At 46.6% G+C, this 26655-nt stretch overlaps 1 protein-coding gene across 6 annotated transcripts in view; it reads right to left on the reverse strand.

The window, feature by feature from the left end:
• The window catches only part of fbxw7 (F-box and WD repeat domain containing 7), a 209251-nt gene that overhangs the window by 27713 nt on the left and 154883 nt on the right, over window positions 1-26655 (reverse strand). For all 6 annotated transcript variants that reach the window (XM_065003918.1, XM_065003919.1, XM_065003917.1 and 3 more), the window contains 2 exons: window positions 4768-4850; window positions 2684-2825 (listed from right to left, as the gene is read on the reverse strand). In XM_065003918.1, coding sequence (XP_064859990.1) covers window positions 2684-2825; window positions 4768-4850 — 225 coding nt within the window. The remainder of the gene's footprint in view (window positions 1-2683; window positions 2826-4767; window positions 4851-26655) is intronic.

Genomic DNA, 26655 nt, shown 5'->3' on the forward strand with positions numbered 1-26655 from the left:
GTCAGTCAACCCTGGTTTTCAACCAGACGACATAACACCATGTTTCTTTCCAATGTTATGACATTTGGATAGCATTATCGTCTGGCTACACTCATCTTAAAACCTCTTGAAGCGGATTCATTGAATTTCTCTCTCACTCCACAGGAAGCACAAAAGGGGCTGAGCATGCCAGGACAGGAAAGAGAATGTACAGAATGCACGTTGGTGGGTTTAGCTGCGTCTAATACAGGCTGTCAGACGAAAGGCAAAAATGGGGCCATAGCAGGTGAACTACGTCAATAGTCTCTCTCTCTCACGCTCTCCCGCTCTGTCAAAAAAAAAAACACACACACACAGAGGGCGAGTTCTCACATGGACAAGCTATTTCACAGGATTAGTGGTTTTTGGGAACGATTAAGCGATAAATGCAATGTTACAATATTTGACAACGGATGTCTGACTGAATTGTTTGATGCCGTGCCATGTCCCGGAGAGGCAGGTACTGATCTTACAGGTAGTTGTTGCAGAAGTAAACAGAGCGGAAAAGCCCGACCTTGAACGCAACATTGTTCTAAACAGCTGCGGAATCTTAACATCCTGAAGTAAGACTTACAGGCATCCAATTGTTAAATGAACTTGGCCTGACATCTCTATGCTGCAGTCTGGCTTCTGTGGCTGTAAATCGCTACAGGATGGGATTACATTCCACAATAGCAGTAAACTGGTTTATTCACCAAACAGAGACGTGAAGAAAGTTAATCACCGCAATATTAGCAGAAAGATGTTGCGAGCAGGAATGTTATTAGCAAATTGCCAGTTTTCGAATAAAAGATCTCTTGACATTTTGTGGCGGTTAGGCAGCCATTACCTTCAGAGAATGCTTTGAAGACGGAGCTAAAGCTCTAATTTCTTTCCTGTTTATTTCCCCAAAGATTTGGCCTTTATGACGGGCATAGTCAATACAGCCACAAAGCCTGCTGTAAAAAACTTCAGCGACGAAGGCAGCAGCATTACAGCGAGTTGGTTGCCAAGTCAAATAAACTCAGCATTGCTCCCATTTCGGATGAAAGGGATGCTTACTGACGATGAATTTGATATTAACAAAATGCTGGAAACAAATCGCCGATGTCTGAGCACTAGTCATCATTGTGGAGTTGCCTCAACACAACAAGGCTTTTGTTGCCCTATCAAAAAGCAGAGAAGGAACATTACGGCCGTGCCTGAAATGGCACCCTATTCCCTATTTAATAAACTATTTCTGACCTGAGGCACTACAGGAAGTACCTGAAAGACAAAAGGATTTCTCTATCGACTATTGGCTGTGACGTTAGAACTCGACCATAGGCTAATATGTCATACGAAGCTGACTGGCCTAAAATACGATGTGGCTTTGAAAGGATTACCTGAACAAAGATCACATCTGTTCAACTGTTGACATAGTATACATCGGGCGTTGGCTGCACAAATACAATATTGGAGCCTGTATTCTAAACAGGTAGGCTAAATCCTATCCCATGCTACAGTGCATATGGTAATGTGTGGGCCAAAACATCAAGGCAGCAATTACCTTCAAGGCTTGAGGAAACATTGATTGGGCGCAACGTCAGCTTTTTGATGAGCTCTCGCTCCAGGGCTTCGTAGGAAGACGGCCAAGGGAGGGGGAGGGGGGCAGACATATGTAACAAAGGAGTTGGGAGGAACTCTGGAGCAACTAGGAACTACCTACTTAATTAGCTACTTAGTTAGAACCATCACTCCTCGGGGAGCAGAGGCCAATTAGGAACAGAGCTAGCGGGTAGGAACTAACTCACCTGAAATGACCACTAGGAAGGGGAGGATGGACGTGACAGGAAGACATTGGAGGAGCTAAGTGGGAACTAATCACCTGAAATGACCACTAGGAAGGGGAGGATGGACGTGACAGGAAGACATTGGAGGAGCTAAGGGGAACTAATCACCTGAAATGACCACTAGGAAGGGGAGGATGGACGTGACAGGAAGATATTGGAGGAGCGAAGGGGGAACTAACTCACCTGAAATGACCACTAGGAAGGGGAGGATGGACGTGACAGGAAGACATTGGAGGAGCTAAGTGGGAACTAATCACCTGAAATGACCACTAGGAAGGGGAGGATGGACGTGACAGGAAGACATTGGAGGAGCTAAGTGGGAACTAATCACCTGAAATGACCACTAGGAAGGGGAGGATGGACGTGACAGGAAGATATTGGAGGAGCGAAGGGGGAACTAACTCACCTGAAATGACCACTAGGAAGGGGAGGATGGACGTGACAGGAAGACATTGGAGGAGCTAAGTGGGAACTAATCACCTGAAATGACCACTAGGAAGGGGAGGATGGACGTGACAGGAAGACATTGGAGGAGCGAAGGGGGAACTAACTCACCTGAAATGACCACTAGGAAGGGGAGGATGGACGTGACAGGAAGACATTGGAGGAGCGAAGGGGGAACTAACTCACCTGAAATTACCACTAGGAAGGGGAGGATGGACGTGACAGGAAGACATTGGAGGAGCGAAGGGGGAACTAACTCACCTGAAATTACCACTAGGAAGGGGAGGATGGACGTGACAGGAAGACATTGGAGGAGCTAAGTGGGAACTAATCACCTGAAATGACCACTAGGAAGGGGAGGATGGACGTGACAGGGAGACATTGGAGGAGCGAAGGGGGAACTAACTCACCTGAAATGTCCGGAGCCATTCCTGGAGACCTGTGGGAGAAGGGATGGAGGTGATACGTCGCCTGTGCTGCCCCTGACCGTTAGCTGTCCTGATGTGCCCAAACGTGGTGGGGGTGGCTGGGTAGGGGACCAGCCCTGTAGCACTGTGGGGAGAAATATGGAGAGATGGGGAGGGAGAGAGTAAGAAAGTGAGATTTTTTTAAATTTTTCAGGAGAAAAGATAACCAGACACTATACTGAAGAAAAACTATTTCTCCTGTTCTTCTGAGGAGAAGGATGAGGGTTATATTGATAGCGAGGAACACGGAGGTCATTATGAATAGTTTCAAATGCGGGCAAAGTGCAGGTGCTGCAGCAGTAGCAGCTTCTACAGGTATCTTCCACTCCGCTCACTAATTACAATAGCAGTGAGAAGTAGTACACAAGTTGGGTGGATGGAGAAGCAAACAACAGATACTAATGAGAGAAACAGCCCTGGGACTAACTGAGTTTCTATAGCTGGGGCGTGTTCATTAGTACACAACGTAGCAAAACATTTTACAATGAAAACAGCGTGATCTATTGGGCAACTGCAGGTAGGTTCCTACCCGTTTGATTTAGTTTGCTTCCGTTTGATTCCTAGTGAATACCCCAGGGCTCTTCTAAATGTAACAGTTTCTCTGGAATTGAACTGGAACCAAGGTCGTATTCACTAGGCACGAAATGGGAAGGTACTACCTGAACGTCAATTAAGAAACGTGTTTATTTTTAACGGGATTGAGAGCTAGACCAACGTGTGGCAATTACAAGGCTGCAGAAGCAGCACAGTGCTGCCAGTGAGTGAGGCAGCAGTGCTTCGTCAGGGTCCTCAGGAAGGCATGAAGTACACTTTAATGGGCAAGGAACACACTGCGGTGAGCACTTCTTATGAGGATTATGTCTTAGTGTGAATAACTACATAATATTCTGACTTACAGGGACAACGGGGGCTGCCTGCTGGATCCTGTCTGTGATACAACAGAAATGGGTCAGGGTTTCTTTACCATTTGCATTGCTGGTCTTACTGGGTAGGAAGGCTAAATCTATTCGTTAACTGGTAGGAAGGTGGGAACAGGGGGTTGGTTCTTTACCTTGGATACTGGATAACAGGGTAGGGGGTAGGTAGGGGGGTCTTTACCTTGGATACTGGATAACAGGGTAGGGGGGATACTGGATAACAGGTAGGGAGGTAGGAGGGGGTCTTTACTGGATAACTTGGATGGATACTGGATAACAGGGTAGGGAGGTAGGTACAGGGGGGTCTTTACCTTGGATACTGGATAACAGGGTAGGGGAGGTAGGTACGGGGGAGGGGTCTTTACCTTGGATACTGAATAACAGGGTAGGGGAGGTAGGTACGGGGGAGGGGGTCTTTATCCTTGAATACTGGTTAACAGGGTAGGGGGTCTTTACCTTGGATACTGGATAACAGGGTAGGGGAGGTAGGTACGGGGGAGGGAGTCTTTACCTTGGATACTGGATAACAGGGTAGGGGAGGGAAGGTACGGGGGAGGGAGTCTTTACCTTGGATACTGGATAACAAGGTAGGGGAGGTAGGTACGGGGGGGGGGGTCTTTACCTTGGATACTGGATAACAGGGTAGGGGAGGTAGGTACGGGGGAGGGGGTCTTTACCTTGGATACTGGATAACAGGGTAGGGGAGGTAGGTACGGGGGAGGGGGTCTTTACCTTGGATACTGGATAACAGGGTAGGGAGGGAGGTACGGGGGTCTTTATCCTTGAATACTGGATAACGGGGGAAGGGGGTCTTTATCCTTGAATACTGGATAACAGGGTAGGGGGGTAGGTACGGGGGGGAGGGGTCTTTACCTTGGATACTGGATAAGAGGGTAGGGGAGGTAGGTACGGGGGAGGGGGTCTTTACCTTGGATACTGAATAACAGGGTAGGGGAGGTAGGTACGGGGGGAGGGGGTCTTTACCTTGGATACTGGATAACAGGGTAGGGGGTCTTTACCTTGGATACTGGATAACAGGGTAGGGGGTCTTTACCTTGGATACTGGATAACAGGGTAGGGGAGGTAGGTACGGGGGGAGGGGGTCTTTACCTTGGATACTCTGAGCCTTTGCAGGGCTTTTTTCCTGAAGGGAAAGATCGGACCTCTGGGCCATGGTCCAACTTTCTCTTCATCTGCAAAACAAAAGAGGTGAAAGGAGAGAAAGGAGAAGAGATGTTAGGAGGCAGTAGAGCGAGACAGACACCACAGAGGTACACTCTTGTGTGCGTGTGCACGTTCCTTCGTTCTTGCACCCCTCTTTAAGAAAATAATGACAGGGCCCAAAACTTTAAAAAAACTCCCTGCAGCAACCTAGCATTTGGTGAAAGATGAGACCTGGCTGGAGTGTAAATGATAATTCCTGCCTCACTCTCCAGATTACTTCTCCTCAAAGACAGAAGATATGAGTCATCTCTGCCATTAACATTTGCAGGCTGTACTCCTGAGGAGAACGAAGCAGCGCCTCACTTTGAAAGAACAATTTTGTTGTTGAGTAACTGGTATTGCAAACAAACGCTGACTTGAATGCTTTTTGAGGCTCACAGCAGGAAAGCACTGACTGTTTACTTCAGAAAATGATTTGAACACAACTGCCGTCCTTTTTGTGCACACGGCACAGATCCTCACAAGAATAAAACAAAATGCAGATAGTTCTCTTTCCTCAGCACGTGAACCAACCATTTCCACGTGAGCAAACGTAAATTATGAGCAAGAAGCCGAAGGTTCCCAACTTATTCAGCCTATAGATAAAAATACAAAGAATTTTGAAGTTTCATTCATTCTCAATGCAGATGATGGAGCTGCATAACACAGGCTAGGCTGGCTCCAGCTGAGAGAAAGAACAGGGTGAGGTGTGGTAGAGGTTGGCTAAAACTGAAAGACATTATGATTTATTTTTATTAGGCTCCCCATTAGCCAACGCCAAATGAAAGGCAGGGCTGAGGTGTGGTAGTTTTTTTTTTTTTACACTGATGAGCTTCACTCCAATAGGTTTGCATTCCATACTGAGAGCCTCTGACAGGTGTGGAGGATTCCAAAAAAGAGCGGGGGACGCAAACACACACTCACTGAAACAATCATTCGGGAGCAGCTATATGCTTACAGGATGGGCAATGACTGCACCCTTCGCTAGAAAGAACACCTTGATTAGAATAGCTCGATTTATACATGGGTGGTTCAAGGGAAACCACACACACAACCTCTCCTGCCTCAGTGGGTGCATAGTCAGAGCCTGGATAATGAACATCATTGTACAGTGAGTCTCAAATGGATTTTTATGCACTTGGTGAATTGAATGCCCGGTTAGGGAGGAGCACTGGGGGGTTTCAAAAGACAAAGCCTCTTTCGTGTTCTGTTCGCTTTACTCCACTTTGGTAGTGTCTGTGACTGGTACATCGTGACATAAACAGACATTTAGCCTATTTTTATATAGGAAGTTAACCCAAATCGATGCAATGTCCACCACACACTGGACTATAATAACAGACCAAGAATACCTATTAACTATTCATATCACTGCACTCTGACCGTCGGGACTCACACATGCATGGAACACTAGCAAGATGCACTGAGAGACGGACAGAAACTACGCCAAGGACAAGTTCAGAATGCAAAATATTTAATTTGTTGCCAATTCTGGAGCCACAGAAAAATAGACAATATAGCCTTGCCTGCAATGTGGCTATAGAACTGCAATGAGGTCTGTATGGAGGGAGGCCTACTTTAAAAAATAAACTTTGCCTCTACCTGAATAAAGTTTGACTGATAAACAGTGATCGTTTAACTTCTACCCAACAACAGATTATTTGACAGCTGGGGATGTAGCCTAGTTGATTGGAGGACCACCCAACGATACTGATATCAAAGACTATTGATTATAGTTGAATTTCCACCAGATCATTTGGCACCGAGTGTGTGTGTGGTGGTCTAACTGAGCTGAGGGAAGTGATTCTGGTTTCTCTTTCTTGTGAGGAGCTGGCTGGGTTTTGATTAGGGGCCCCGTAGTGGGATGGTTCCCAGCGCGTTGTCGAGACAGTCGGGTCAGATCAAGAACTGTTCAAATAAATGAAAGCCATCTCTCTGGGAGAGAGAGAGACAGGAGAGACAAATGAATCAGAATCATTTTGATGGGATGCACTGCAGAGAAGGCAATGAAAAGGGATTCTGGAAGAGAAATGGCAGATAAAAATTAAATAAGTCTAGAATGACAACATTCCAAATGTTGGTTAAGAACAGAAGATTTATCATCAATGTGTTTTCTATCTAGTTAAAATATTCTCTCTCGAGGAAGCAGTTGGGTTTTTATAAGATATTCTCTGATTGTTAGGGGGTTCATTCTCAACCCCAATTCCTTGTTCTCCAAGGAATGACCTCACTGCAATGGCAGTTCAAGTACTAGGGAGAGTTGGGGGGTGTGTGTGCGCGGGGGGGGGGGGGGTACAGGGGGTGGTGGCTGACGAGGGAATCTCCCAAGCGCAGGCGTTGAAAACACAGAGCGCAACCACCAGTCTCTTGTGTTTCAGCCGTGGGAAAAGGTAACCGAAGACGAGACGGAGAATGTTGTGTGTAGACAGCTACTAATCAGTCACTCTGTGTCTCACACCTCTGACCTCCCTAACTGTGAGAAGGAGGAGAAGAGCTGGATAGAGAGATAAGGACATTTTGAAAAGCAGTGTGAGAGAGAATGAAAGCGAGAATGAAAGCGTACCTCATAAGTTCTGAGGAAATCATTCTCTTATTATAAACTGGGTGGTGAATGAATGTCGATTGGCTGACAGCAGTGGTATATCAGACCATATACCACGGTTATGACAAAACATTTAATTTTACTGCTCTAAATACATTGGTAACCAGTTTATAATAGACAAAAATAAAGATTTGCTCCCCGTCGGTCTGAAAAGACAGATCAACCAACTGTAATGTGTTATTCCTCATTGGAATGTAGACCTTATGAAAATATTGCTAATTGGAATAATGTTCTCCATGCACGCCACAGTTATTCAATTACCATGTCAAGCAGCCATGAAATCATTTCAAGATCTCCATTGGAGAAACAAATAGAACTGGGACATAACTAGAAAGAGATGGGGCACCCCCGTAACATCCATTTGCACGGAACAGATAGCAAAGGGACCTATTGAGAAATTAAAGTCAAACTGGATTTTCTATTAGGCTTTGAAAAAGCAGCCAGTCTCCCACTCTGTGCCTGTGGGGGTGTTAAAAAAGACAATTCTTACAACACTGAGCACTACCTTCCCTTCAGAGTAGAACACGCTCCCTATAACAGCAGCTGAGTGGATGGCAGAGAAAGAGCATCGACTCTGTAGAATAGCCGATTGAATGTGAGAGAATATGAAATGAGAGGAAGAGTCGGCTACTCACTGAGAAGAATTTGTTACAACAGGAGCTCACAGTGAATGACAGAAAAATATAATTTGGGTATGAAATCATAGCCGCCTACTTGATACCTCTTGAAATGGAAATAATAAACAGAAAGGATTTAAAAAATGATAATGAGCCTATTTGAATAGAGGTGGGAAACGCCTTGCCCGGCTGAACACAAACAGTCCACATTTGAATCCCACTAATTAAAAACCTGAAATGCATCCAAAACCCAGCAGCCCAGTCAATTTGACTAGCCGGCACTTTTCTCCTTGGATTTTGTGCAAATGAATTTGAAGTGATTACCCAATTTGTTTACATAATATGATCCACTATAAATCATCAACAGCTGCACGTTCCCTTTCCTAGTTTCGGGAGGACGTGCCGAAACTGTTTAACGGTAACCGATGATGGACACGGACACAGGAGGTGTGGGACGTTCCGCTGCCCGGTAACAGACGTTATTCAGATTTTCCGGTGTGCTCAGTTCATACCGGTTGATTGCCTCTCATAAGGGCTCGCTTTCCACACATCCAACACATTATAAGCGGATCAGCAACCGCATTCGTCAATGTTATCCGCACTTGAAACCGTAATCGCTTTTAAGAGACGCTGTGATGTTGGTTGCAGCAAACGACTTGCAGTCTTTCAACCTCATCACCAAAGTCTATGAAAAATTCCACCACAATAAGCGTGCATTTCTGGATGACATACTATGATGGATAACAATCTGTCATAAACGCTGTTTTGCCTTATATACAGCAGTCTGACACAGTGACCCATCATTTGTGCTTGAAGCCTCAAGCAAGTCTACAGTGTAAGGAATATAGTCTCTTCTTCAACAGGCAATTCAACAGATACAAATCAGATACCTGTAGGCTAACTATGCAGTGAGTCACTTGGCAACACAACTGCATATGTAATAGCCTGATGCATAATACATAGGTAGACCAAGGGAAATATTTGGAATAGGAAACAGAATAGCTACAAGCTAACCTAAAAGCACTGATTAAAAATACAACAGATTGCTCACTATAACCTGGAAATGGAGGTTATATTCTATGCAGAAATGGGAGGAAAATTTCATCCGCCATAAACACATCAAAAAAACAAAGTATCTAGTCTAATCATTCCTTCTGATGTTAGAGCACTCTATGCGGGTAAATAATGAAGCATTGTAGCCTATTGGTTAATATGCCGTGATGCAAAGGAACACACTGCTCACACCGTCAGTGTGACACGCAAGTGCAGTTAATTGATGGGCAGATAGGCTGGGTCACCGCGTTTTCAACAACGGGCATAATCCATGGTAGAGGAATGAATGCTCATTGCTCAAATATTACAGTGGGAAAATGTGAAGCTACGACAGCAAACCTCACGTGTAATTATTATGCAATAGGCCTATGCATAAAACCCAATGTATTTCATAAGCAACATTTATTTATTCTGTTGCCGACATCCCTGTACCCTGAATGTCATAACGAAAACGAGCACCGATGTGCTCAGTATGAATCTCTCAGTCATTCTAAAATATTAATCAAATCGGCTATGATATGAGCCCCGCATAATTTCCCTGCTGTTCCCGTTCATCCTCTGCAGTGCCTGCCCATTCAATCTGCTGATGTACACAGCGGCGCGTCATTTTCAGCCATTCGATTCGCAACTGGCAGAAAATTATTTCCCAGGCGCTCGGTCAATATGTCAATCATGCAACGATATGACAGCAAGATTGTGCGGCATGATGTTGCATATAGACGTAGAAAGCCTACTCACTTTATAGAAAATCATCTTTAAAGTGCCGTAGAAACCCATGTTTGGTAATCCGGCTGTGGGTTCCTTTTCCTTCACTGCGAATCGTTGAATCCCCAATATGTCAGAGTGGTAGAATCGCAGTGCAAAGGGGAGCAGGGCAGGGTGCTCGCGGGTAGATCCGTGACAATCTCTGATGTGGACATGCTCGAGCACGTCACCGGGCGTGCGTGTTTGGCGGTAGGTGTAGTAGATTTATCTGTATGGAATAGCTCCGTTCGTGCCACACCGATTGATTTTTCTCAGTAACGATTCAAATACAGAACGATGAAGCTAGGCGGCTCTCACTACCGATTGCCCCACAGGACTGCACGAGCAAGGATAATGAGCAAGGAGAGAGGGATGATAAAAAAAGGGGAAGTTGCAACTCGGGAGAAAGGGGAGGGCCATGCCCTCTTCAGAGCCTTTACAACGCTAGCTTCTGTGTAGAGCTCGGATTACATTTTCCCCGGCGGTGAGGAGCCGAATGGTGCAGTCCAACAATCAACAGTATGCGCAGCGCATCAATTATTGGTGCGAATACACAGCAGCCAGGCAAAGAAAAAGGGAGGGGAAATCACGGATGTGACTAGATGGCGTACAGCTACGACCGGAAGTGACTTTTCGTAGCAGGTTGAGAGAGGTGTTTCACTAACCTTAACCTAATTCTCCTAACCTGCCTGCCGTGTTAATTATTCCAACTTGCTGTGCAAATTCGTGTAAATTCTCCTAACCTGCTATGAAAAAGTCACTTTCCGGTCATAGCTGTATACCACCTAGTCCTCCCCCCTCACGTGTTGCAGTCCACCCACACACCCCATGGTATGGCAGCAGTGGCACCCCTAATGTTCTTTCCCCATCACTGGGCAGGAGGTATTTATCACAACTTGCTTTAAATAGGATATTCTGTATAATCAGTGTTCTGCTTAGGGCAGTCAGACACAAATTACACCCCGAAAAGTGAGAAACTATATAAATATTAGAGGGAGAATGTGATATTGAATAAACAATTTTTTAAAACTTTATTATGCATGGGCTGAAATATTAACGCATAACATTCATATATTATATTCCACACTTCATTTAGCCCGGGGATAAAGAGAAATCCATTATTCTCTAGTCTGCAGCGGTACACAATATGCACTTCAGGTGCAGCACCTGATTTACACACGAAATGTACGCTAATTCCTTTTCAATATGGGCAAAAACAATGATGGGCCTTTGTTAACATAACTAGAACATAGGTGATGGCTTCACAACTGGGAAAGGGCTATCACATGCAAATTATACTGCTGTCGAGGGGAAATAAAACAACTCTAAACTACTGGTTTGGGTCCAAAACAAAACGTCACAGCTGAACAAACTAATAAATAATAATGGTTGAGGTGAACACACACTGTTAAAAGAAAATACTTTATAGTATTTGTCACCTCCAAGGTAAGAGGGATGATTTGCACAGGACTATCCAGCTATCTGGTAAACAAATCCTGCACTGGCAGGTATCTAGCTCGGCTATTGTTATTCAAATAATGCCTTGTGTAGAAAATAAATAAACATGAAAAGCCCTTTCGTTTATGTTGATCAATTTGGACAAATGGGAAACTAGTCTGGGGATCTTGCATTAGGTCTGCAAACACCTGCAAGGTAAAAGCAACGAGCCTGCAGTCCTGCAATTCTCTGAACATGTTGAGACTTGTTCTCCATAGGGGCCGATTCACAAAAAAGCTGTTGCAGTGGCCATATTTCCTATTGAGAGTGTCATTGGCAACATGGGAGCTACATTGTTTTATTATCTTGTTAGAACATCTCTTTAGACATCTGTCAGCACATTACCGGTGAAGTTTGATTAAATAAAAAACTATCCATTTCCCGCTCATCAACACCTTGGAGATTCCCTGAAAACACACCACTTCGATTCAGCTACGACCGGAAGTTACGGGAATTTACGCAGCAGGTTAGGAGAATTAACGTAGCAGGTTAAGAGAATTAGGTTAAGGTTAAGAAACTGATTGTTGTGTAGTAAATATTTCTGGTTTCATTTCCATTGTTATTTATCAACGTTTTTTCCTGTGAAGTGCGTTGCGTTGCATTCCTGTCTGAAATGTGCTATATAAATAAAGCTGGATTATGATTTGATTAGGGTTATCAAAAATACTCTCCTAAACTGCTACGAAAAGTCACTTCCACGAAGGTTCCCGAGTGCACTGCAGTGCAAGAGGCGTCACTACAGACCCTGGTTTGATTCCAGGCTGTATCACAACCGGCCGTGATTGGGAGTCCCATAGGGCGACGGCCCAGCATCAGCCGGGTTAGGGTTTGGCTGGGGTAGACCGTCACTGTAAATAAGAATTTGTTCTTAACTGACTTGCCAAGTTAAGTAAAAAAAATCCTGTGCTGTGTAAAAAAAAAGTGCTGTGTTTTTTTTAGGGAGTCTCCAACACCTTGAGTTCTTGCCCCTGTTCCACAGTCCACCTGCCTATCAGCCTCTGTATTAGTCAGTCAATATGATAACCACACAGAGATAATGGAGGAGGATCACAGGAAGGCCCTCTTCACAGGTTACTGACTGGGAATCAGATTTACCAGCTCTAAAGGCCATTAAGACACTCGACACCTGTCATTATCCAATCATCTGGATTCAGGTGGGAAATCGGGGGTTTGGAGGGGAGAGGTGAGGAGAGGCACTTGTCAAATTGGTGAGACAAGAAAGAGAGGAGAGAAAATGTGCCAGTATCCCAAAACCATTTGAAGGAAATCGGAAAACTCATACAAGGCAGGCCATAGAGCAACGCCTTAGAAAAGCAAGCCACCTTGATAATCAGATGTTAGTTTAATAGAGATAGTAAACCATGTACACACACAGCTATTTATGTTTTATGACAAGGACTTGCATGTATGACACAAACTACCTTTAAAGGGTACAATTGAGGCCTTTGAGAGAGGGGCCTCACTGCAGCCTCACCTGCTCCCCATGTAATCTAGTGTTGGAGGGGTTAAAGGTGGCAAGGTGCAGTATAACTAAGATAGTCTGGAGCGCCTTGTGTGTGTCCCTTCCCCCTGCACTGAAAATCTTTCGTTTGTTTTTGTTGCCACAGCAACACCAAGCAGCACACGAGACGATGTGTGTGTGTGTGTGTTGGGGCCTCTTGAGAACAACCCCCTCGCTGCCCAACCTTAACACAGTACATTGGAATGCGTGGAACGCGAGAGCGGTGGCGCCCCAGCCTTTGAAGAGCCTGTGACCTCTGTTGCTCCCCTTCTGCCGCTCGGTAAAGCATTAACAGACAGCGGCGCTAGGCTCTTACCTCACAACACTTATCAAAACCTCTTAAAAACCCTCCCCACCCAGACATGGGGCTTCCACAAATCAAATAAAAGTTTATTTGTCAAGTGCGCCGAATACAACAGGTGTAGACCTCACAGTGAAATGCTTACTTACAGGCTCTAACCAACAGTGCAAAAAAAGGTGTTAGGTGACAATAGGTAAGTAAAGAAATAAAACAACAGTAAAAAGGCTATGTACAGTAACGAGGCTATAAAAGTAGCGAGGCTATATACAGACACCGTTTAGTCAGGCTGATTGAGGTAGTATATACACATGTAGATATTGTTAAAGTGAAAACGCATATATGATGAACAGAGAGTAGCAGTAGCGTAAAAGAGGGGTTGGCGGGTGGTGGGTGGCAGGACACATTGCAGATAGCCCAGCTAGCCAATGTGCGGGAGCACTGGTTGGTCGGCCCAATGGAGGTAGTATGTACATGAATGTATCGTTAAAGTGACTATGCATATATGATAAACAGAGAGTAGCAGCAGTGTCAAAAGAGGGGTTGGGGGGTGGCACACAATGCAAATACTCCCGGTAACCATTTGATTACCTGTTCAGGAGTCTTATGGCTTGGGGGTAAAAACTGTTGAGACGCCTTTTTGTCCTAGACTTGGCACTCCGGTACAGGTGTCCTCCAAAGTAAACTCATTTCAGACTGATATCTCAGCCTTGTCTGCGTTTTGTCTTCTCGTCTTTAAGTGATAGACCTCCGGGAGAGAGACGGACAGATCTCTCTCTCTATAGATATATAAATATATCTAGATATAGATCAATCCATCCATCTATATATATAGAGAGTGATATATAGAGACAGAGAGGAACGAGAAGGATAATATATGATGAATGGTTCTGTGTTGGAATATATATTGGGAACTAGAATGGAGAATGTAGTAAAATTACTATCTTGTAACAGCGCAGTGGTATGTCTGGAGGGCAAATGCAAATGATCGGTTCCCTTTATGTCTCTCCTCTCTCTCTCTCTCTCGTATGGAGCTTCCTACACAAACAGTAGGCTACAGCATGTGGATGTATGAATTTCTATGGCAGTGTTTCAGCCAACAGAATAGAAATTCGCTTATGAGTTCTTCAGGAAAAATTGAGCACCCATGACTGTTTTTTTTATGTACGTGATACTGCAGTATTTAAAAAAGAAAAGGAACTGCAGAACTGATTCACAGAATTCATCATTCTTCATGAGGTTTCATTAAATAAAGGGTAGAAAATTAACCCTCTCTATAGGTGGATTAGATGGACTTGGACATTGAGCTTTTCAAAGGCAACAGATAGGTGGGAAAATACCCTGGCTCAAGCTATAGGAGAATGGCCTCCTTGATCAAATGTTTCAACGTGGGGCCTTGTTGAACTTGAAGCAGCAAATACGTCTTGGGCAGTGGTGCGTCGCTGAATAACCGGCGTGTCATTGTCCTGGCGGTGACAAAATAGGGGACCGTGGGCGGGGGGGGGCCTTCGATCTCAATGGCCGCTCACCGAGAGAGCAACAGCAGGGTGCAATTCCAACCAGACAGATGACATGCGATCGACGGACGACCACGGGGAGAGATGTGACAAATAGAACCTTGGTCCATCGGCATTCCATTCTGGGGATCATTATTCTGAATAATGACATCATCTGCCTGTGGCTGCTTGGGGCCATTAGCATAACAGCCTTTAGCCACCCACGCGACTGCAACCCAAGAGTCCAGGCCTCTATTGGGGTCAGGTCAACGAGGAAATTAAAGTGAGGAGGACTGACATCTCCTATTGTGACATCACGAGTGTTCCATGGGAAATGACATGGACAGAATAGAGGATAGAAGGGCAATGTCCATTACTGCCAATCACACGCTGTTAAGAGTCAAATAGTAACTTAACCTGGACCCAAGGTTGTTCTCAGGCTTGATATCTGGCAGGCTGAAAGTCTGGGAAGCCCATCGGAAATTCCAGAGACCAATAGTCTCCACTACAGTGAGTTTGGAGAGGAGAAAGTGTACAAAACTCTCTGCACTATGGAGAACAAAAGTTGAACTCCCCTTAGACAACCTACTGGCCAGGGTACGCACCCCCCCAAGACACCAGGGGCGACCGGGTGTGCTATGGACCCGTGATAATAACACCATAAATTACTGTGACAAAACTAATATCGAGCTTTATTAGTTGTTTATCTGCCATCAGGATCTAAAATTGGACTTTCTATTTCCCTGCTGAAAGCCATTGAAGGTCAGGCTTCACAATAACACCACGAGGCATTCCCACTTCCTGGAAGGAATACTTAATAAGTAAGTAAATAAGAAATCAAACCGCTGACTAAATACTTTGATATTTTTCTGCCCCGGGATTCAAGTGAGAAGAGAGACGTCGGACGTCACTGTGACATTTATCTAACCAACTGTGCCTCTTTCTGGATTACAACTGAGAGAAACGGAACTAAATCCCTGGCTGACAAAAAGGTCACCTGGATTATTTTCCTAATCAAAAGAAACCAGTGCTTTATCTATTAGCAGGAACCAGGTAGCAGGCTCGTGTTTAACTTCCAGCGGCATTGTAGGAAAAAGTATATCTGGGTGGTGGGCTCCTGCAGTTTCTCAGTGGATGGGAGGCTAGAGGCTTCTTCCTGACCTCCCATCTGGAGCCTTCCCTTCTGGGGTGGGCCAGGCACGGCACCTCCCAGCTATGGAGGCCTGGCCAGATCTGAGAACAGCAACCATCGCTTACCTCGTATTTTCCCACTGCCTACTGATATAGTGTATCACTGATCTGTGACCTGCCTTTAGAGAGGGACTTCAAATGAAAATGGGGGAGGAGGAAGCTGTTGACCTTGTTGAGTAGAGCGAATAAATCAGACAGCAGGAAGTGTTGTGTCCTTTGTGGATGGGTCGAATTAACCCTTTGGCACTGAACTACAGCAAAGCCGACACGCACGCATACAGAGTTAGAAGGCCGAACACGAGTTCTCTCTCGGATTCTTCAAAGCCAGTCTTGACCTTTACCCATCGTCAATTAATACAGAGATTTTCTGCTAGCTACGAACGGCGGCTATAAACAAGATCAGTCAGAGCATGACTTATGTACCAGACAGCCACGCAGGAAAACAATGTCAGGGGTTGATAATGTTTCTGGGCGCATTTATATAACATCGTTAAATGATTTAGCTGCAGGCCTGTACCATGAACAGGGAACTTACTGCCACTGCCACTCTAATAATGCAGTTAACGTGAACATTACCCCTCTGTCCCATCCCTACTGTGTTGCGGTTTAGCATGTTTTGCATTTACCACATCAATATTCCACATGGACATGAACACGGAGAGAAGAGGGTTACAGAACTGGCAGCCATAAGCCAGGTGAAACTTGGCCTGCGCAGGTGTCAACATTTACAGAGGAACGGATAAACCCCCTTTAATTATTCAAAAGTGCCACTCCACAGCCCAGATTAGGCAGAACGAGCCAAATTGCTAAAAAGCAGCGGTGGTTTGCTGGCTGTTGGCTCTGGGTGTCTGGATGAGCTAGTTGGAGGAGGAGGAGGAGGACGAGGAGTGTGAGGAGCCCAACTGTGTCTGAGTTACCTTTGACCTTCCTGGGTCTCTGGGTTCTGCCCAGTGCTCAATAGGGGACCATAGCTCCACCTCCTTTTTCACATATTTTTCAGATCTCAACCTCTCCTAACCACAGTCCCACAACACCCCACCTCTCCTATCCACAGTCCCACAACACCCCACCTCTCCTATCCACAGTCCCACAACACCCCACCTCTATCCACAGTCCCACAACACCCCACCTCTCCTATCCACAGTCCCACAACACCCCACCTCTATCCACAGTCCCACAACACCCCACCTCTCCCAACACAGGAACAGGCCTCTATGGGGAACTATTGCCCTCTCCTAATAGGATCAGAAAGAGCAGGCTATTCAATCCAGACCTCTGCAAATTACAGATATGAAGCAGGAAGCCAGACTCTGTTGCGCTCCATTTTTCTGTTGTCAACATGGGGGAATGGGGAAATAGGCATGTATATTGGTCACCCCCCCACAACCAAGGCATTTACCTTCATTTGGAGAATAATTTATAAAGCCAGTATCTCGGCGTGTAGTAAAATGCCATTGGAGAATGCAGATGGGCTGGCCATGTCCATATTATCAAGCTTCAGCATCTCAATAAACAGTGACCTTTAAATGCAGAGTGGTGTGTGGGTGTGAAGCACTTTGCCAAGATGTGGGACTGTTCATTGAGTTATGAATGCGTGGCCGTGGCTCTGTACATCCGGAGTGCACACAACACACACTGAGTATCTCCCACCCACACTCGCGCTTCAGCAGATGTCACTTTCTCCTTTAAAAATAGCTCCAAATTACACCCCTGCTGCTCCCCTAACAATACCCAAGGACTAATAGGCATTCTCCTAGACCCTGCACTGGAAGGGGCAAGCCAGGGAAGAAGAGGAGGAGGAGGAGGAGATGCCAGGGTAAAGGAATCTCACTAGAACACACAGCATGTTTCTCATGTACAGTTTTCTAGAAAAAGCCACAACTACACCATACCGGAGCCAACTCCATACTACAAAACATCCCTCTCAAAAGGAGAAGATAACTATACAGGGTCCGAACCGGAGCAAAATCTATTCTCTGAGATGTAATTGGAGTGGATGGAGCAGCTGGCAACTTTGGGCTTGGGATCTCAGAAAAGCTCGAGAGTGGGATAGTTTTCTCCAGAGCAGAGGAAAAAGAAAGACCTAGGACTCAAAAGCTGAGGCTAGCGGAGAAGACACGAAACAGAACGAGGACGGAGAAGCAATTTGGAGCGGAGAGGGTGAGGTAGCCGTTGTTTTTCACTTTGCGGTCTTTTTGAAGATTACGGCGTGATGAATCAGGAAGACAGGTGAGCCTGAAGGACGGTGTAACATGGAAGGAATGCAGGTGGAGGATCCAGGAACGTCTTGACGTGTTTAGCTGAGCTACGACCAACAACAACAACTCTTTGTACCAGAAAACCCATTGTACTTGCCGTCCGGAAACATTGCTACATTTCAATACCGCTGTTCTCCCATACTTGACAGTTTACCTACCCAATGTCCTAAATGCCATCTCCACAGCAACCAGCTACAAATAGAGGAGTCAAAGTCAAACACATAAACAAGGGTCTCATGATAAGAAGGATAAGAAGGAGGTCAATATGAAAGAAGCGGCCATTTTTAACCTCTGTCTACCAGAGACTCGGGGGAAAATGCTTGATCTTGTTTAGATGTTGGCCATTGGCTTAGCCTTTGAAAAGCACAGGCTCTTTGTCTAAATGGAATTTGAGGAATTAGACTTATCTTTAACAGGCTAAAAGCAAGAGTGAGTGATAGTGTTGTGATGAGTCAGGTGGTAAAAATGCTGCCACACACACACACACACACACACGTTGCCATGTCTTGTGTTCAAAGTGAAAGAGACATAAATGGAATTTGTTTTGGGTGGTTTGTCAGTGGAATGTGACTGACGCAACTCAACAGCAATGCAACCTGGTCCGAGTAGTTGAGGAATGTCCATAACCACAGCCATGTTTGAAATATTCTCCTCCACTCATGAGTATGCAAGTACAGTATATTAACATGACAGTGTATGCTTGTGTAAGTAAGCATGTGTGTGTTTGTCAGTCAGTGAGAGGGTATGTGTGTCGGTGAGAGTTTATGCATGAATGCGCGTGTGTGTGTACTGTAGCTGATCCTGAAGCAGTAATCTGCTAGAGTGTGTGTACGTGTGAACGTTTGGTGGGTTTTAACACATGCTCCCTGATAGCGTAATCCTGCCGTCTTTCTGCATGACTGGCTGAGCCAGCAGTGGTGTGGAAGAGCATCCTCCCGTCCTGGGAACACACTCGTCACACTTCCTCGGTTAACCCGGTTAGCATCACCACACATAAATGCAGACACACACACACACACACACACACACACGGTGGTCTGCCCTTCAGGTGCGTCGCTCCCTTACACAGTACGCAATCCTCCCTTTTTCCACACGTCTCAACAGACTCTTGTAGTCACCATATCCCCTGAGGAGAAGCTAGGTAGAACCCAAAAACATCTCTATGTTGAGAGCACCTGGGTCTGTATCCATGCGGCCTGTAGCCTAGCGGTTAGAGAGGTGAGTCATCAACCGGCGGGCAGCCATTTTGAATCCCGGGTACGACAGAAAAAAATCTGGCGGGAAGTGAGCCGGTATTAAATCCTAGATGCCTTCACCTGCCTTTGTGCACTTGCGCCCAGTGTGGAAGCCTCCAAAATCTCTCCAAAAGCGGTACGTGTCTTTGGTAGGGGTTGGGTTTAAAGCAGAGGTCAAATTTCTGACTGCCCAATAGTGACGTTAATCATATTTAGAGTGGCCGGCCAGACCTCGCAGGTCTTTCACCACCTCCGCTATCCATCCTCTGCCCTGCAGCTGCAGTGCAACAATATTACAGTACTACAGTCAGCTTACACTCTCCTAGGGTATTCCAGCCCAACACTACAGCTATAATATTACAGTACTACAGTCAGCTAACACTCTGCTAGAGTATTCCAGCCCAACACTACAGCTATAATTTCATTATAGTACAACGGTTTGATTTGTCTAATCTTAGCAATTTCTTCTTAGCTAGCTACATAGCCGTCTTTGTATCATAGATAATTGCGTAATTATCGTATTTCGTCGTCCTAACGCAGTCTACACTGCCCTGCAGCTAGCCAGCTAGCTAACGTCCACCGTTAGCTAGTCCACCGTCTACCGATTAGCAGCACAACTATTACACTCAACTGAACGACTTGATTAGTGTAGTGTTAGCTAGCTACATAGTTGTCTTTGCTGTCTTCGTACCCAAGATAATTGTGTAGTTTAGAGTGTGTAGTTTTATGTCGTCCTTAACATAGGAGACTCTGCTAGCTAGCCAACAGCTAGCCAACGTTTACCGAACAGAACTTCTGCACTCAACAATCCGGTCGCATTTCGCTTCGCTCCACAGGTAGTATCACACTTTTCATTTCATTTCATTACAGTACAACGGCTTGATTTGTTTGATCGTAGCTAGCTACATAGCTAGCTACATAGCCGTCTTTGTATCAAAGATAATTGTGTAGTCTAGAGCGATTTCCTAGGTTAGCTAGCCAGCTATTGTCGTTCTTTTAACGCAACGTAACGTAATCAACACTGCTAGCTAGCCAGCTAGCCCCGAATAGCAGCACAGTAGAAACTATTACACTCAACGGAACGACTTGATTAGTGTAGTGTCAACAACGCAGCCAATGCCAGCTAGCCTACATAGTCAACAACGCAGCCTCTGCCAGCTAGCCTACTTCAGCAGTACTGTATCATTTTAGTCAATAAGATTCTTGCTACGTAAGCTTAACTTTCTGAACACTCGTGACGTGTAGTCCACTTGTCATTCCAATCTCCTTTGCATTAGCGTAGCCTCTTGTGTAGCCTGTCAACTATGTGTCTGTCTATCCCTGTTCTCTCCTCTCTGCACAGACCATACAAACGCTCCACACCGCGTGGCCGCGGCCACCCTAATCTGGTGGTCCCAGCGCGCACGACCCACGTGGAGTTCCAGGTCTCCGGTAGCCTCTGGAACTGCCGATCTGCGGCCAACAAGGCAGAGTTCATCTCCGCCTATGTCTCCCTCCAGTCCCTCGACTTCTTGGCACTGACGGAAACATGGATCACCACAGACAACACTGCTGCTCTCTCTTCGTCTGCCCACGTGTTCTCGCACACCCCGAGAGCTTCTGGTCAGCGGGGTGGTGGCACCGGGATCCTCATCTCTCCCAAGTGGTCATTCTCTCTTTCTCCCCTTACCCATCTGTCTATCGCCTCCTTTGAATTTCATGCGGTCACATTTACCAGCCCTTTCAAGCTTAACATCCTTATCATTTATCGCCCTCCAGGTTCCCTCGGAGAGTTCATCAATGAGCTTGATGCCTTGATAAGCTCCTTTCCTGAGGACGGCTCACCTCTCACAGTTCTGGGCGACTTTAACCTCCCCACGCCTACCTTTGACTCATTCCTCTCGGCCTCCTTCTTTCCACTCCTCTCCTCTCCTCTTTTGACCTCACCCTCTCACCTTCCCCCCCTACTCACAAGGCAGGAAATACGCTCGACCTCATCTTTACTAGATGCTGTTCTTCCACTAACCTCGTTGCAACTCCCCTCCAAGTCTCCGACCACTACCTTGTATCCTTTTCCTCTCGCTCTCATCCAACACTTCCCACACTGCCCCTACTCGGATGGTATCGCGCTGTCCCAACCTTCGCTCTCTCTCCCCGCTACTCTCTCCTCTTCCATCCTATCATCTCTTCCCTCTGCTCAAACCTTCTCCAACCTATCTCCTGATTCTGCCTCCTCAACCCTCCTCTCCTCCCTTTCTGCATCCTTTGACTCTCTATGTCCCCTATCCTCCAGGCCGGCTCGGTCCTCCCTCCCGCTCCGTGGCTTGACGACTCATTGCGAGCTCACAGAACAGGGCTCCGGGCAGCCGAGCGGAAATGGAGGAAAACTCGCCTCCCTGCGGACCTGACATCCTTTCACTCCCTCCTCTCTACATTTTCCTCTTCTCTCTCTGCTGCTAAAGCCACTTTCTACCACTCTAAATTCCAAGCATCTGCCTCTAACCCTAGGAAGCTCTTTGCAACCTTCTCCTCCCTCCTGAATCCTCCTCCCCCCCTCCTTCCTCTATGCAGATGACTTCGTCAACCATTTTGAAAAGAAGGTCGACGACATCCGATCCTCGTTTGCTAAGTCAAACGACACCGCTGGTTCTGCTCACACTGCCCTACCCTGTGCTCTGACCTCTTTCTCCCCTCTCTCCAGATGAAATCTCGCGTCTTGTGACGGCCGGCCGCCCAACAACCTGCCCGCTTGACCCTATCCCCTCCTCTCTTCTCCAGACCATTTCCGGAGACCTTCTCCCTTACCTCACCTCGCTCATCAACTCATCCCTGACCGCTGGCTACGTCCCTTCCGTCTTCAAGAGAGCGAGAGTTGCACCCCTTCTGAAAAACCTACACTCGATCCCTCCGATGTCAACAACTACAGACCAGTATCCCTTCTTTCTTTTCTCTCCAAAACTCTTGAACGTGCCGTCCTTGGCCAGCTCTCCCGCTATCTCTCTCAGAATGACCTTCTTGATCCAAATCAGTCAGGTTTCAAGACTAGTCATTCAACTGAGACTGCTCTTCTCTGTATCACGGAGGCGCTCCGCACTGCTAAAGCTAACTCTCTCTCCTCTGCTCTCATCCTTCTAGACCTATCGGCTGCCTTCGATACTGTGAACCATCAGATCCTCCTCTCCACCCTCTCCGAGTTGGGCATCTCCGGCGCGGCCCACGCTTGGATTGCGTCCTACCTGACAGGTCGCTCCTACCAGGTGGCGTGGCGAGAATCCGTCTCCACACCACGTGCTCTCACCACTGGTGTCCCCAGGGCTCTGTTCTAGGCCCTCTCCTATTCTCGCTATACACCAAGTCACTTGGCTCTGTCATAACCTCACATGGTCTCTCCTATCATTGCTATGCAGACGACACACAATTAATCTTCTCCTTTCCCCTTCTGATGACCAGGTGGCGAATCGCATCTCTGCATGTCTGGCAGACATATCCGTGTGGATGACGGATCACCACCTCAAGCTGAACCTCGGCAAGACGGAGCTGCTCTTCCTCCCGGGAAGGACTGCCCGTTCCATGATCTCGCCATCACGGTTGACAACTCCATTGTGTCCTCCTCCCAGAGCGCTAAGAACCTTGGCGTGATCCTGGACAACACCCTGTCGTTCTCAACTAACATCAAGGCGGTGGCCCGTTCCTGTAGGTTCATGCTCTACAACATCCGCAGAGTACGACCCTGCCTCACACAGGAAGCGGCGCAGGTCCTAATCCAGGCACTTGTCATCTCCCGTCTGGATTACTGCAACTCGCTGTTGGCTGGGCTCCCTGCCTGTGCCATTAAACCCCTACAACTCATCCAGAACGCCGCAGCCCGTCTGGTGTTCAACCTTCCCAAGTTCTCTCACGTCACCCCGCTCCTCCGCTCCCTCCACTGGCTTCCAGTTGAAGCTCGCATCCGCTACAAGACCATGGTGCTTGCCTACGGAGCTGTGAGGGGAACGGCACCTCAGTACCTCCAGGCTCTGATCAGGCCCTACACCCAAACAAGGGCACTGCGTTCATCCACCTCTGGCCTGCTCGCCTCCCTACCACTGAGGAAGTACAGTTCCCGCTCAGCCCAGTCAAAACTGTTCGCTGCTCTGGCCCCCAATGGTGGAACAAACTCCTCACGACGCCAGGACAGCGGAGTCAATCACCACCTTCCGGAGACACCTGAAACCCCACCTCTTTAAGGAATACCTAGGATAGGATAAAGTAATCCCTCTCACCCCCTCCCCTGAAAAGATTTAGATGCACTACTGTTCCACTGGAGGTCATAAGGTGAATGCACCAATTTGTAAGTCGCTCTGGATAAGAGCGTCTGCTAAATGACTTAAATGTAAATGTAAATAATATTACAGTACTACAGTCAGCTAACACTCTGCTAGAGTATTCCAGCCCAACACTACAGCTATAATATTACAGTACTACAGTCAGCTAACACTCTGCTAGAGTATTCCAGCCCAACACTACAGCTATAATATTACAGTACTACAGTCAGCTAACACTCTCCTAGGGTATTCCAGCCCAACACTACAGCTATAATATTACAGTACTAGTCAGCTAACACTCTGCTAGAGTATTCCAGCCCAACACTACAGCTATAATATTACAGTACTACAGTCAGCTAACACTCTGCTAGAGTATTCCAGCCCAACACTACAGCTATAATATTACAGTACTACAGTCAGCTAACACTCTGCTAGAGTATTCCAGCCCAACACTACAGCTATACTATTACAGTACTACAGTCAGCTAACACTCTGCTAGAGTTTTCCAGCCCAACACTACAGCTATAATATTACAGTACTACAGTCAGCTAACACTCTCCTAGGGTATTCCAGCCCAACACTACAGCTATAATATTACAGTACTACAGTCAGCTAACACTCTGCTAGAGTATTCCAGCCCAACACTACAGCTATAATATTACAGTACTACAGTCAGCTAACACTCTCCTAGGGTATTCCAGCCCAACACTACAGCTATAATATTACAGTACTACAGTCAGCTAACACTCTGCTAGAGTATTCCAGCCCAACACTACAGCTATAATATTACAGTACTACAGTCAGCTAACACTCTGCTAGAGTATTCCAGCCCAACACTACAGCTATAATATTACAGTCAGCTAACACTCTGCTAGGGTATTCCAGCCCAACACTACAGCTATAATATTACAGTACTACAGTCAGCTAACACTCTGCTAGAGTATTCCAGCCCAACACTACAGCTATAATATTACAGTACTACAGTCAGCTAACACTCTGCTAGAGTATTCCAGCCCAACACTACAGCTATAATATTACAGTACTACAGTCAGCTAACACTCTGCTAGAGTATTCCAGCCCAACACTACAGCTATAATATTACAGTACTACAGTCAGCTAACACTCTGCTAGAGTATTCCAGCCCAACACTACAGCTATAATATTACAGTACTACAGTCAGCTAACACTCTGCTAGAGTATTCCAGCCCAACACTACAGCTATAATATTACAGTACTAGTCAGCTAACACTCTGCTAGAGTATTCCAGCCCAACACTACAGCTATAATATTACAGTACTACAGTCAGCTAACACTCTGCTAGAGTATTCCAGCCCAACACTACAGCTATAATATTACAGTCAGCTAACACTCTGCTAGAGTATTCCAGCCCAACACTACAGCTATAATATTACAGTACTACAGTCAGCTAACACTCTGCTAGAGTATTCCAGCCCAACACTACAGCTATAATATTACAGTCAGCTAACACTCTGCTAGAGTATTCCAGCCCGACACTACAGCTATAATATTACAGTACTACAGTCAGCTAACACTCTGCTAGGGTATTCCAGCCCGACACTACAGCTATAATATTACAGTACTACAGTCTCTATGCTCCAAACACTTACCCCTTTAATGGACAAATAATAGTGTGATAGTGTTTCAGTTTGGTTCAAATTGCCCAGAGGGCTGTGTGGCTTCCAAAACTTTAATGGATTCATTTCATAAACAGATCAATTTTTACAAGCACAACAAACACTGGTCCATCGTTTAGGAAGCATGAGCTGAGGTGTCTGTGTGTGTGAGTGAGGGCGGTGACTTGCTTGACTCAACAGCCTGAGGCAAACAGAGTGCCACTAGGGGAGGAAGTGTGTGTAAACAGCAGCATTGGCACGGCTCAATGCTCTGCCGTGTGTCATGGGACTCTCCTCATGTAACGTGTTTAAGTCTACCGTGAGGAGGGGTTAGATTAGGACAGAAGGTTACAGTGAACGTACGACATATTGGTTTAATATGAGGAAGCAGAAATAACACACAAGTGTGGGTACACAAATGTCTAGGTAAGTGTGCTGGTTGGGAAATAAACTGTCTCGGTAAATAGAATGGTTGAGCATTGTGTGTGTTTGTACTGAGACAGTTGAGGGCAGGGATGGCTAGGAGGGAGGGATGGCTGGGATGGCTAGGAGGGAGGGATGGCTGGGATGGCTAGGAGGGAGGGATGGCTGGGAGGGCTAGGAGGGAGGGATGGCTGGGAGGGAGGGATGGCTGGGAGGGAGGGATGGCTGGGAGGGAGGGATGGCTGGGAGGGAGGGATGGCAGGGAGGGAGGGAGGGATGGCAGGGAGGGAGGGAGGGATGGCAGGGAGGGAGGGAGGGATGGCAGGGAGGGAAGGATGGCAGGGAGGGAGGGATGGCTGGGAGGGAGGGATGGCTGGGAGGGAGGGAGGGATGGCTGGGAGGGAGGGATGGCTAGGAGGGAGGGAGGGATGGCTAGGAGGGAGGGAGGGATGGCTAGGAGGGAGGGAGGGATGGCTAGGAGGGAGGGAGGGATGGCTAGGAGGGAGGGAGGGATGGCTGGGAGGGATGGCTGGGAGGGATGGAGTGATGGCTGGGAGGGAGGGATGGAGTGATGGCTGGGAGGGAGGGATGGCTGGGAGGGAGGTTGAGACTGAGGCCTTGAGAGGTGAGGTGTCTTGCTGGGATTCAGAGTGCTGGATGTGAGAGTAGAGGGTCAGAGTTGGGGCTGTTACGGTGACTAGGCTTCTCCAAAACGGCATTCCTAATATTAAGAACATTGCTTCGCTTTACAACAGGATTATAGTAGGCTTGTCATGATACCAACATTTGACAAACAACACGATACCAGGCCAAGTATGACCATACCGATTTAGTATTGGGATACCAAGGTGGGAAAACATGTTTTTTTATCAGTGGCTTAGCAATCTGTTCGGCCCGGTTTGGTTTGTGAAATGATATAAAATGTGTGTAAATCCTGATAGAAAGACCAAATAAAAGGAACCT

Source organism: Oncorhynchus nerka, linkage group LG18, assembly GCF_034236695.1.
Source record: "Oncorhynchus nerka isolate Pitt River linkage group LG18, Oner_Uvic_2.0, whole genome shotgun sequence".
Classification (NCBI taxonomy): Eukaryota; Metazoa; Chordata; class Actinopteri; order Salmoniformes; family Salmonidae; genus Oncorhynchus; species Oncorhynchus nerka.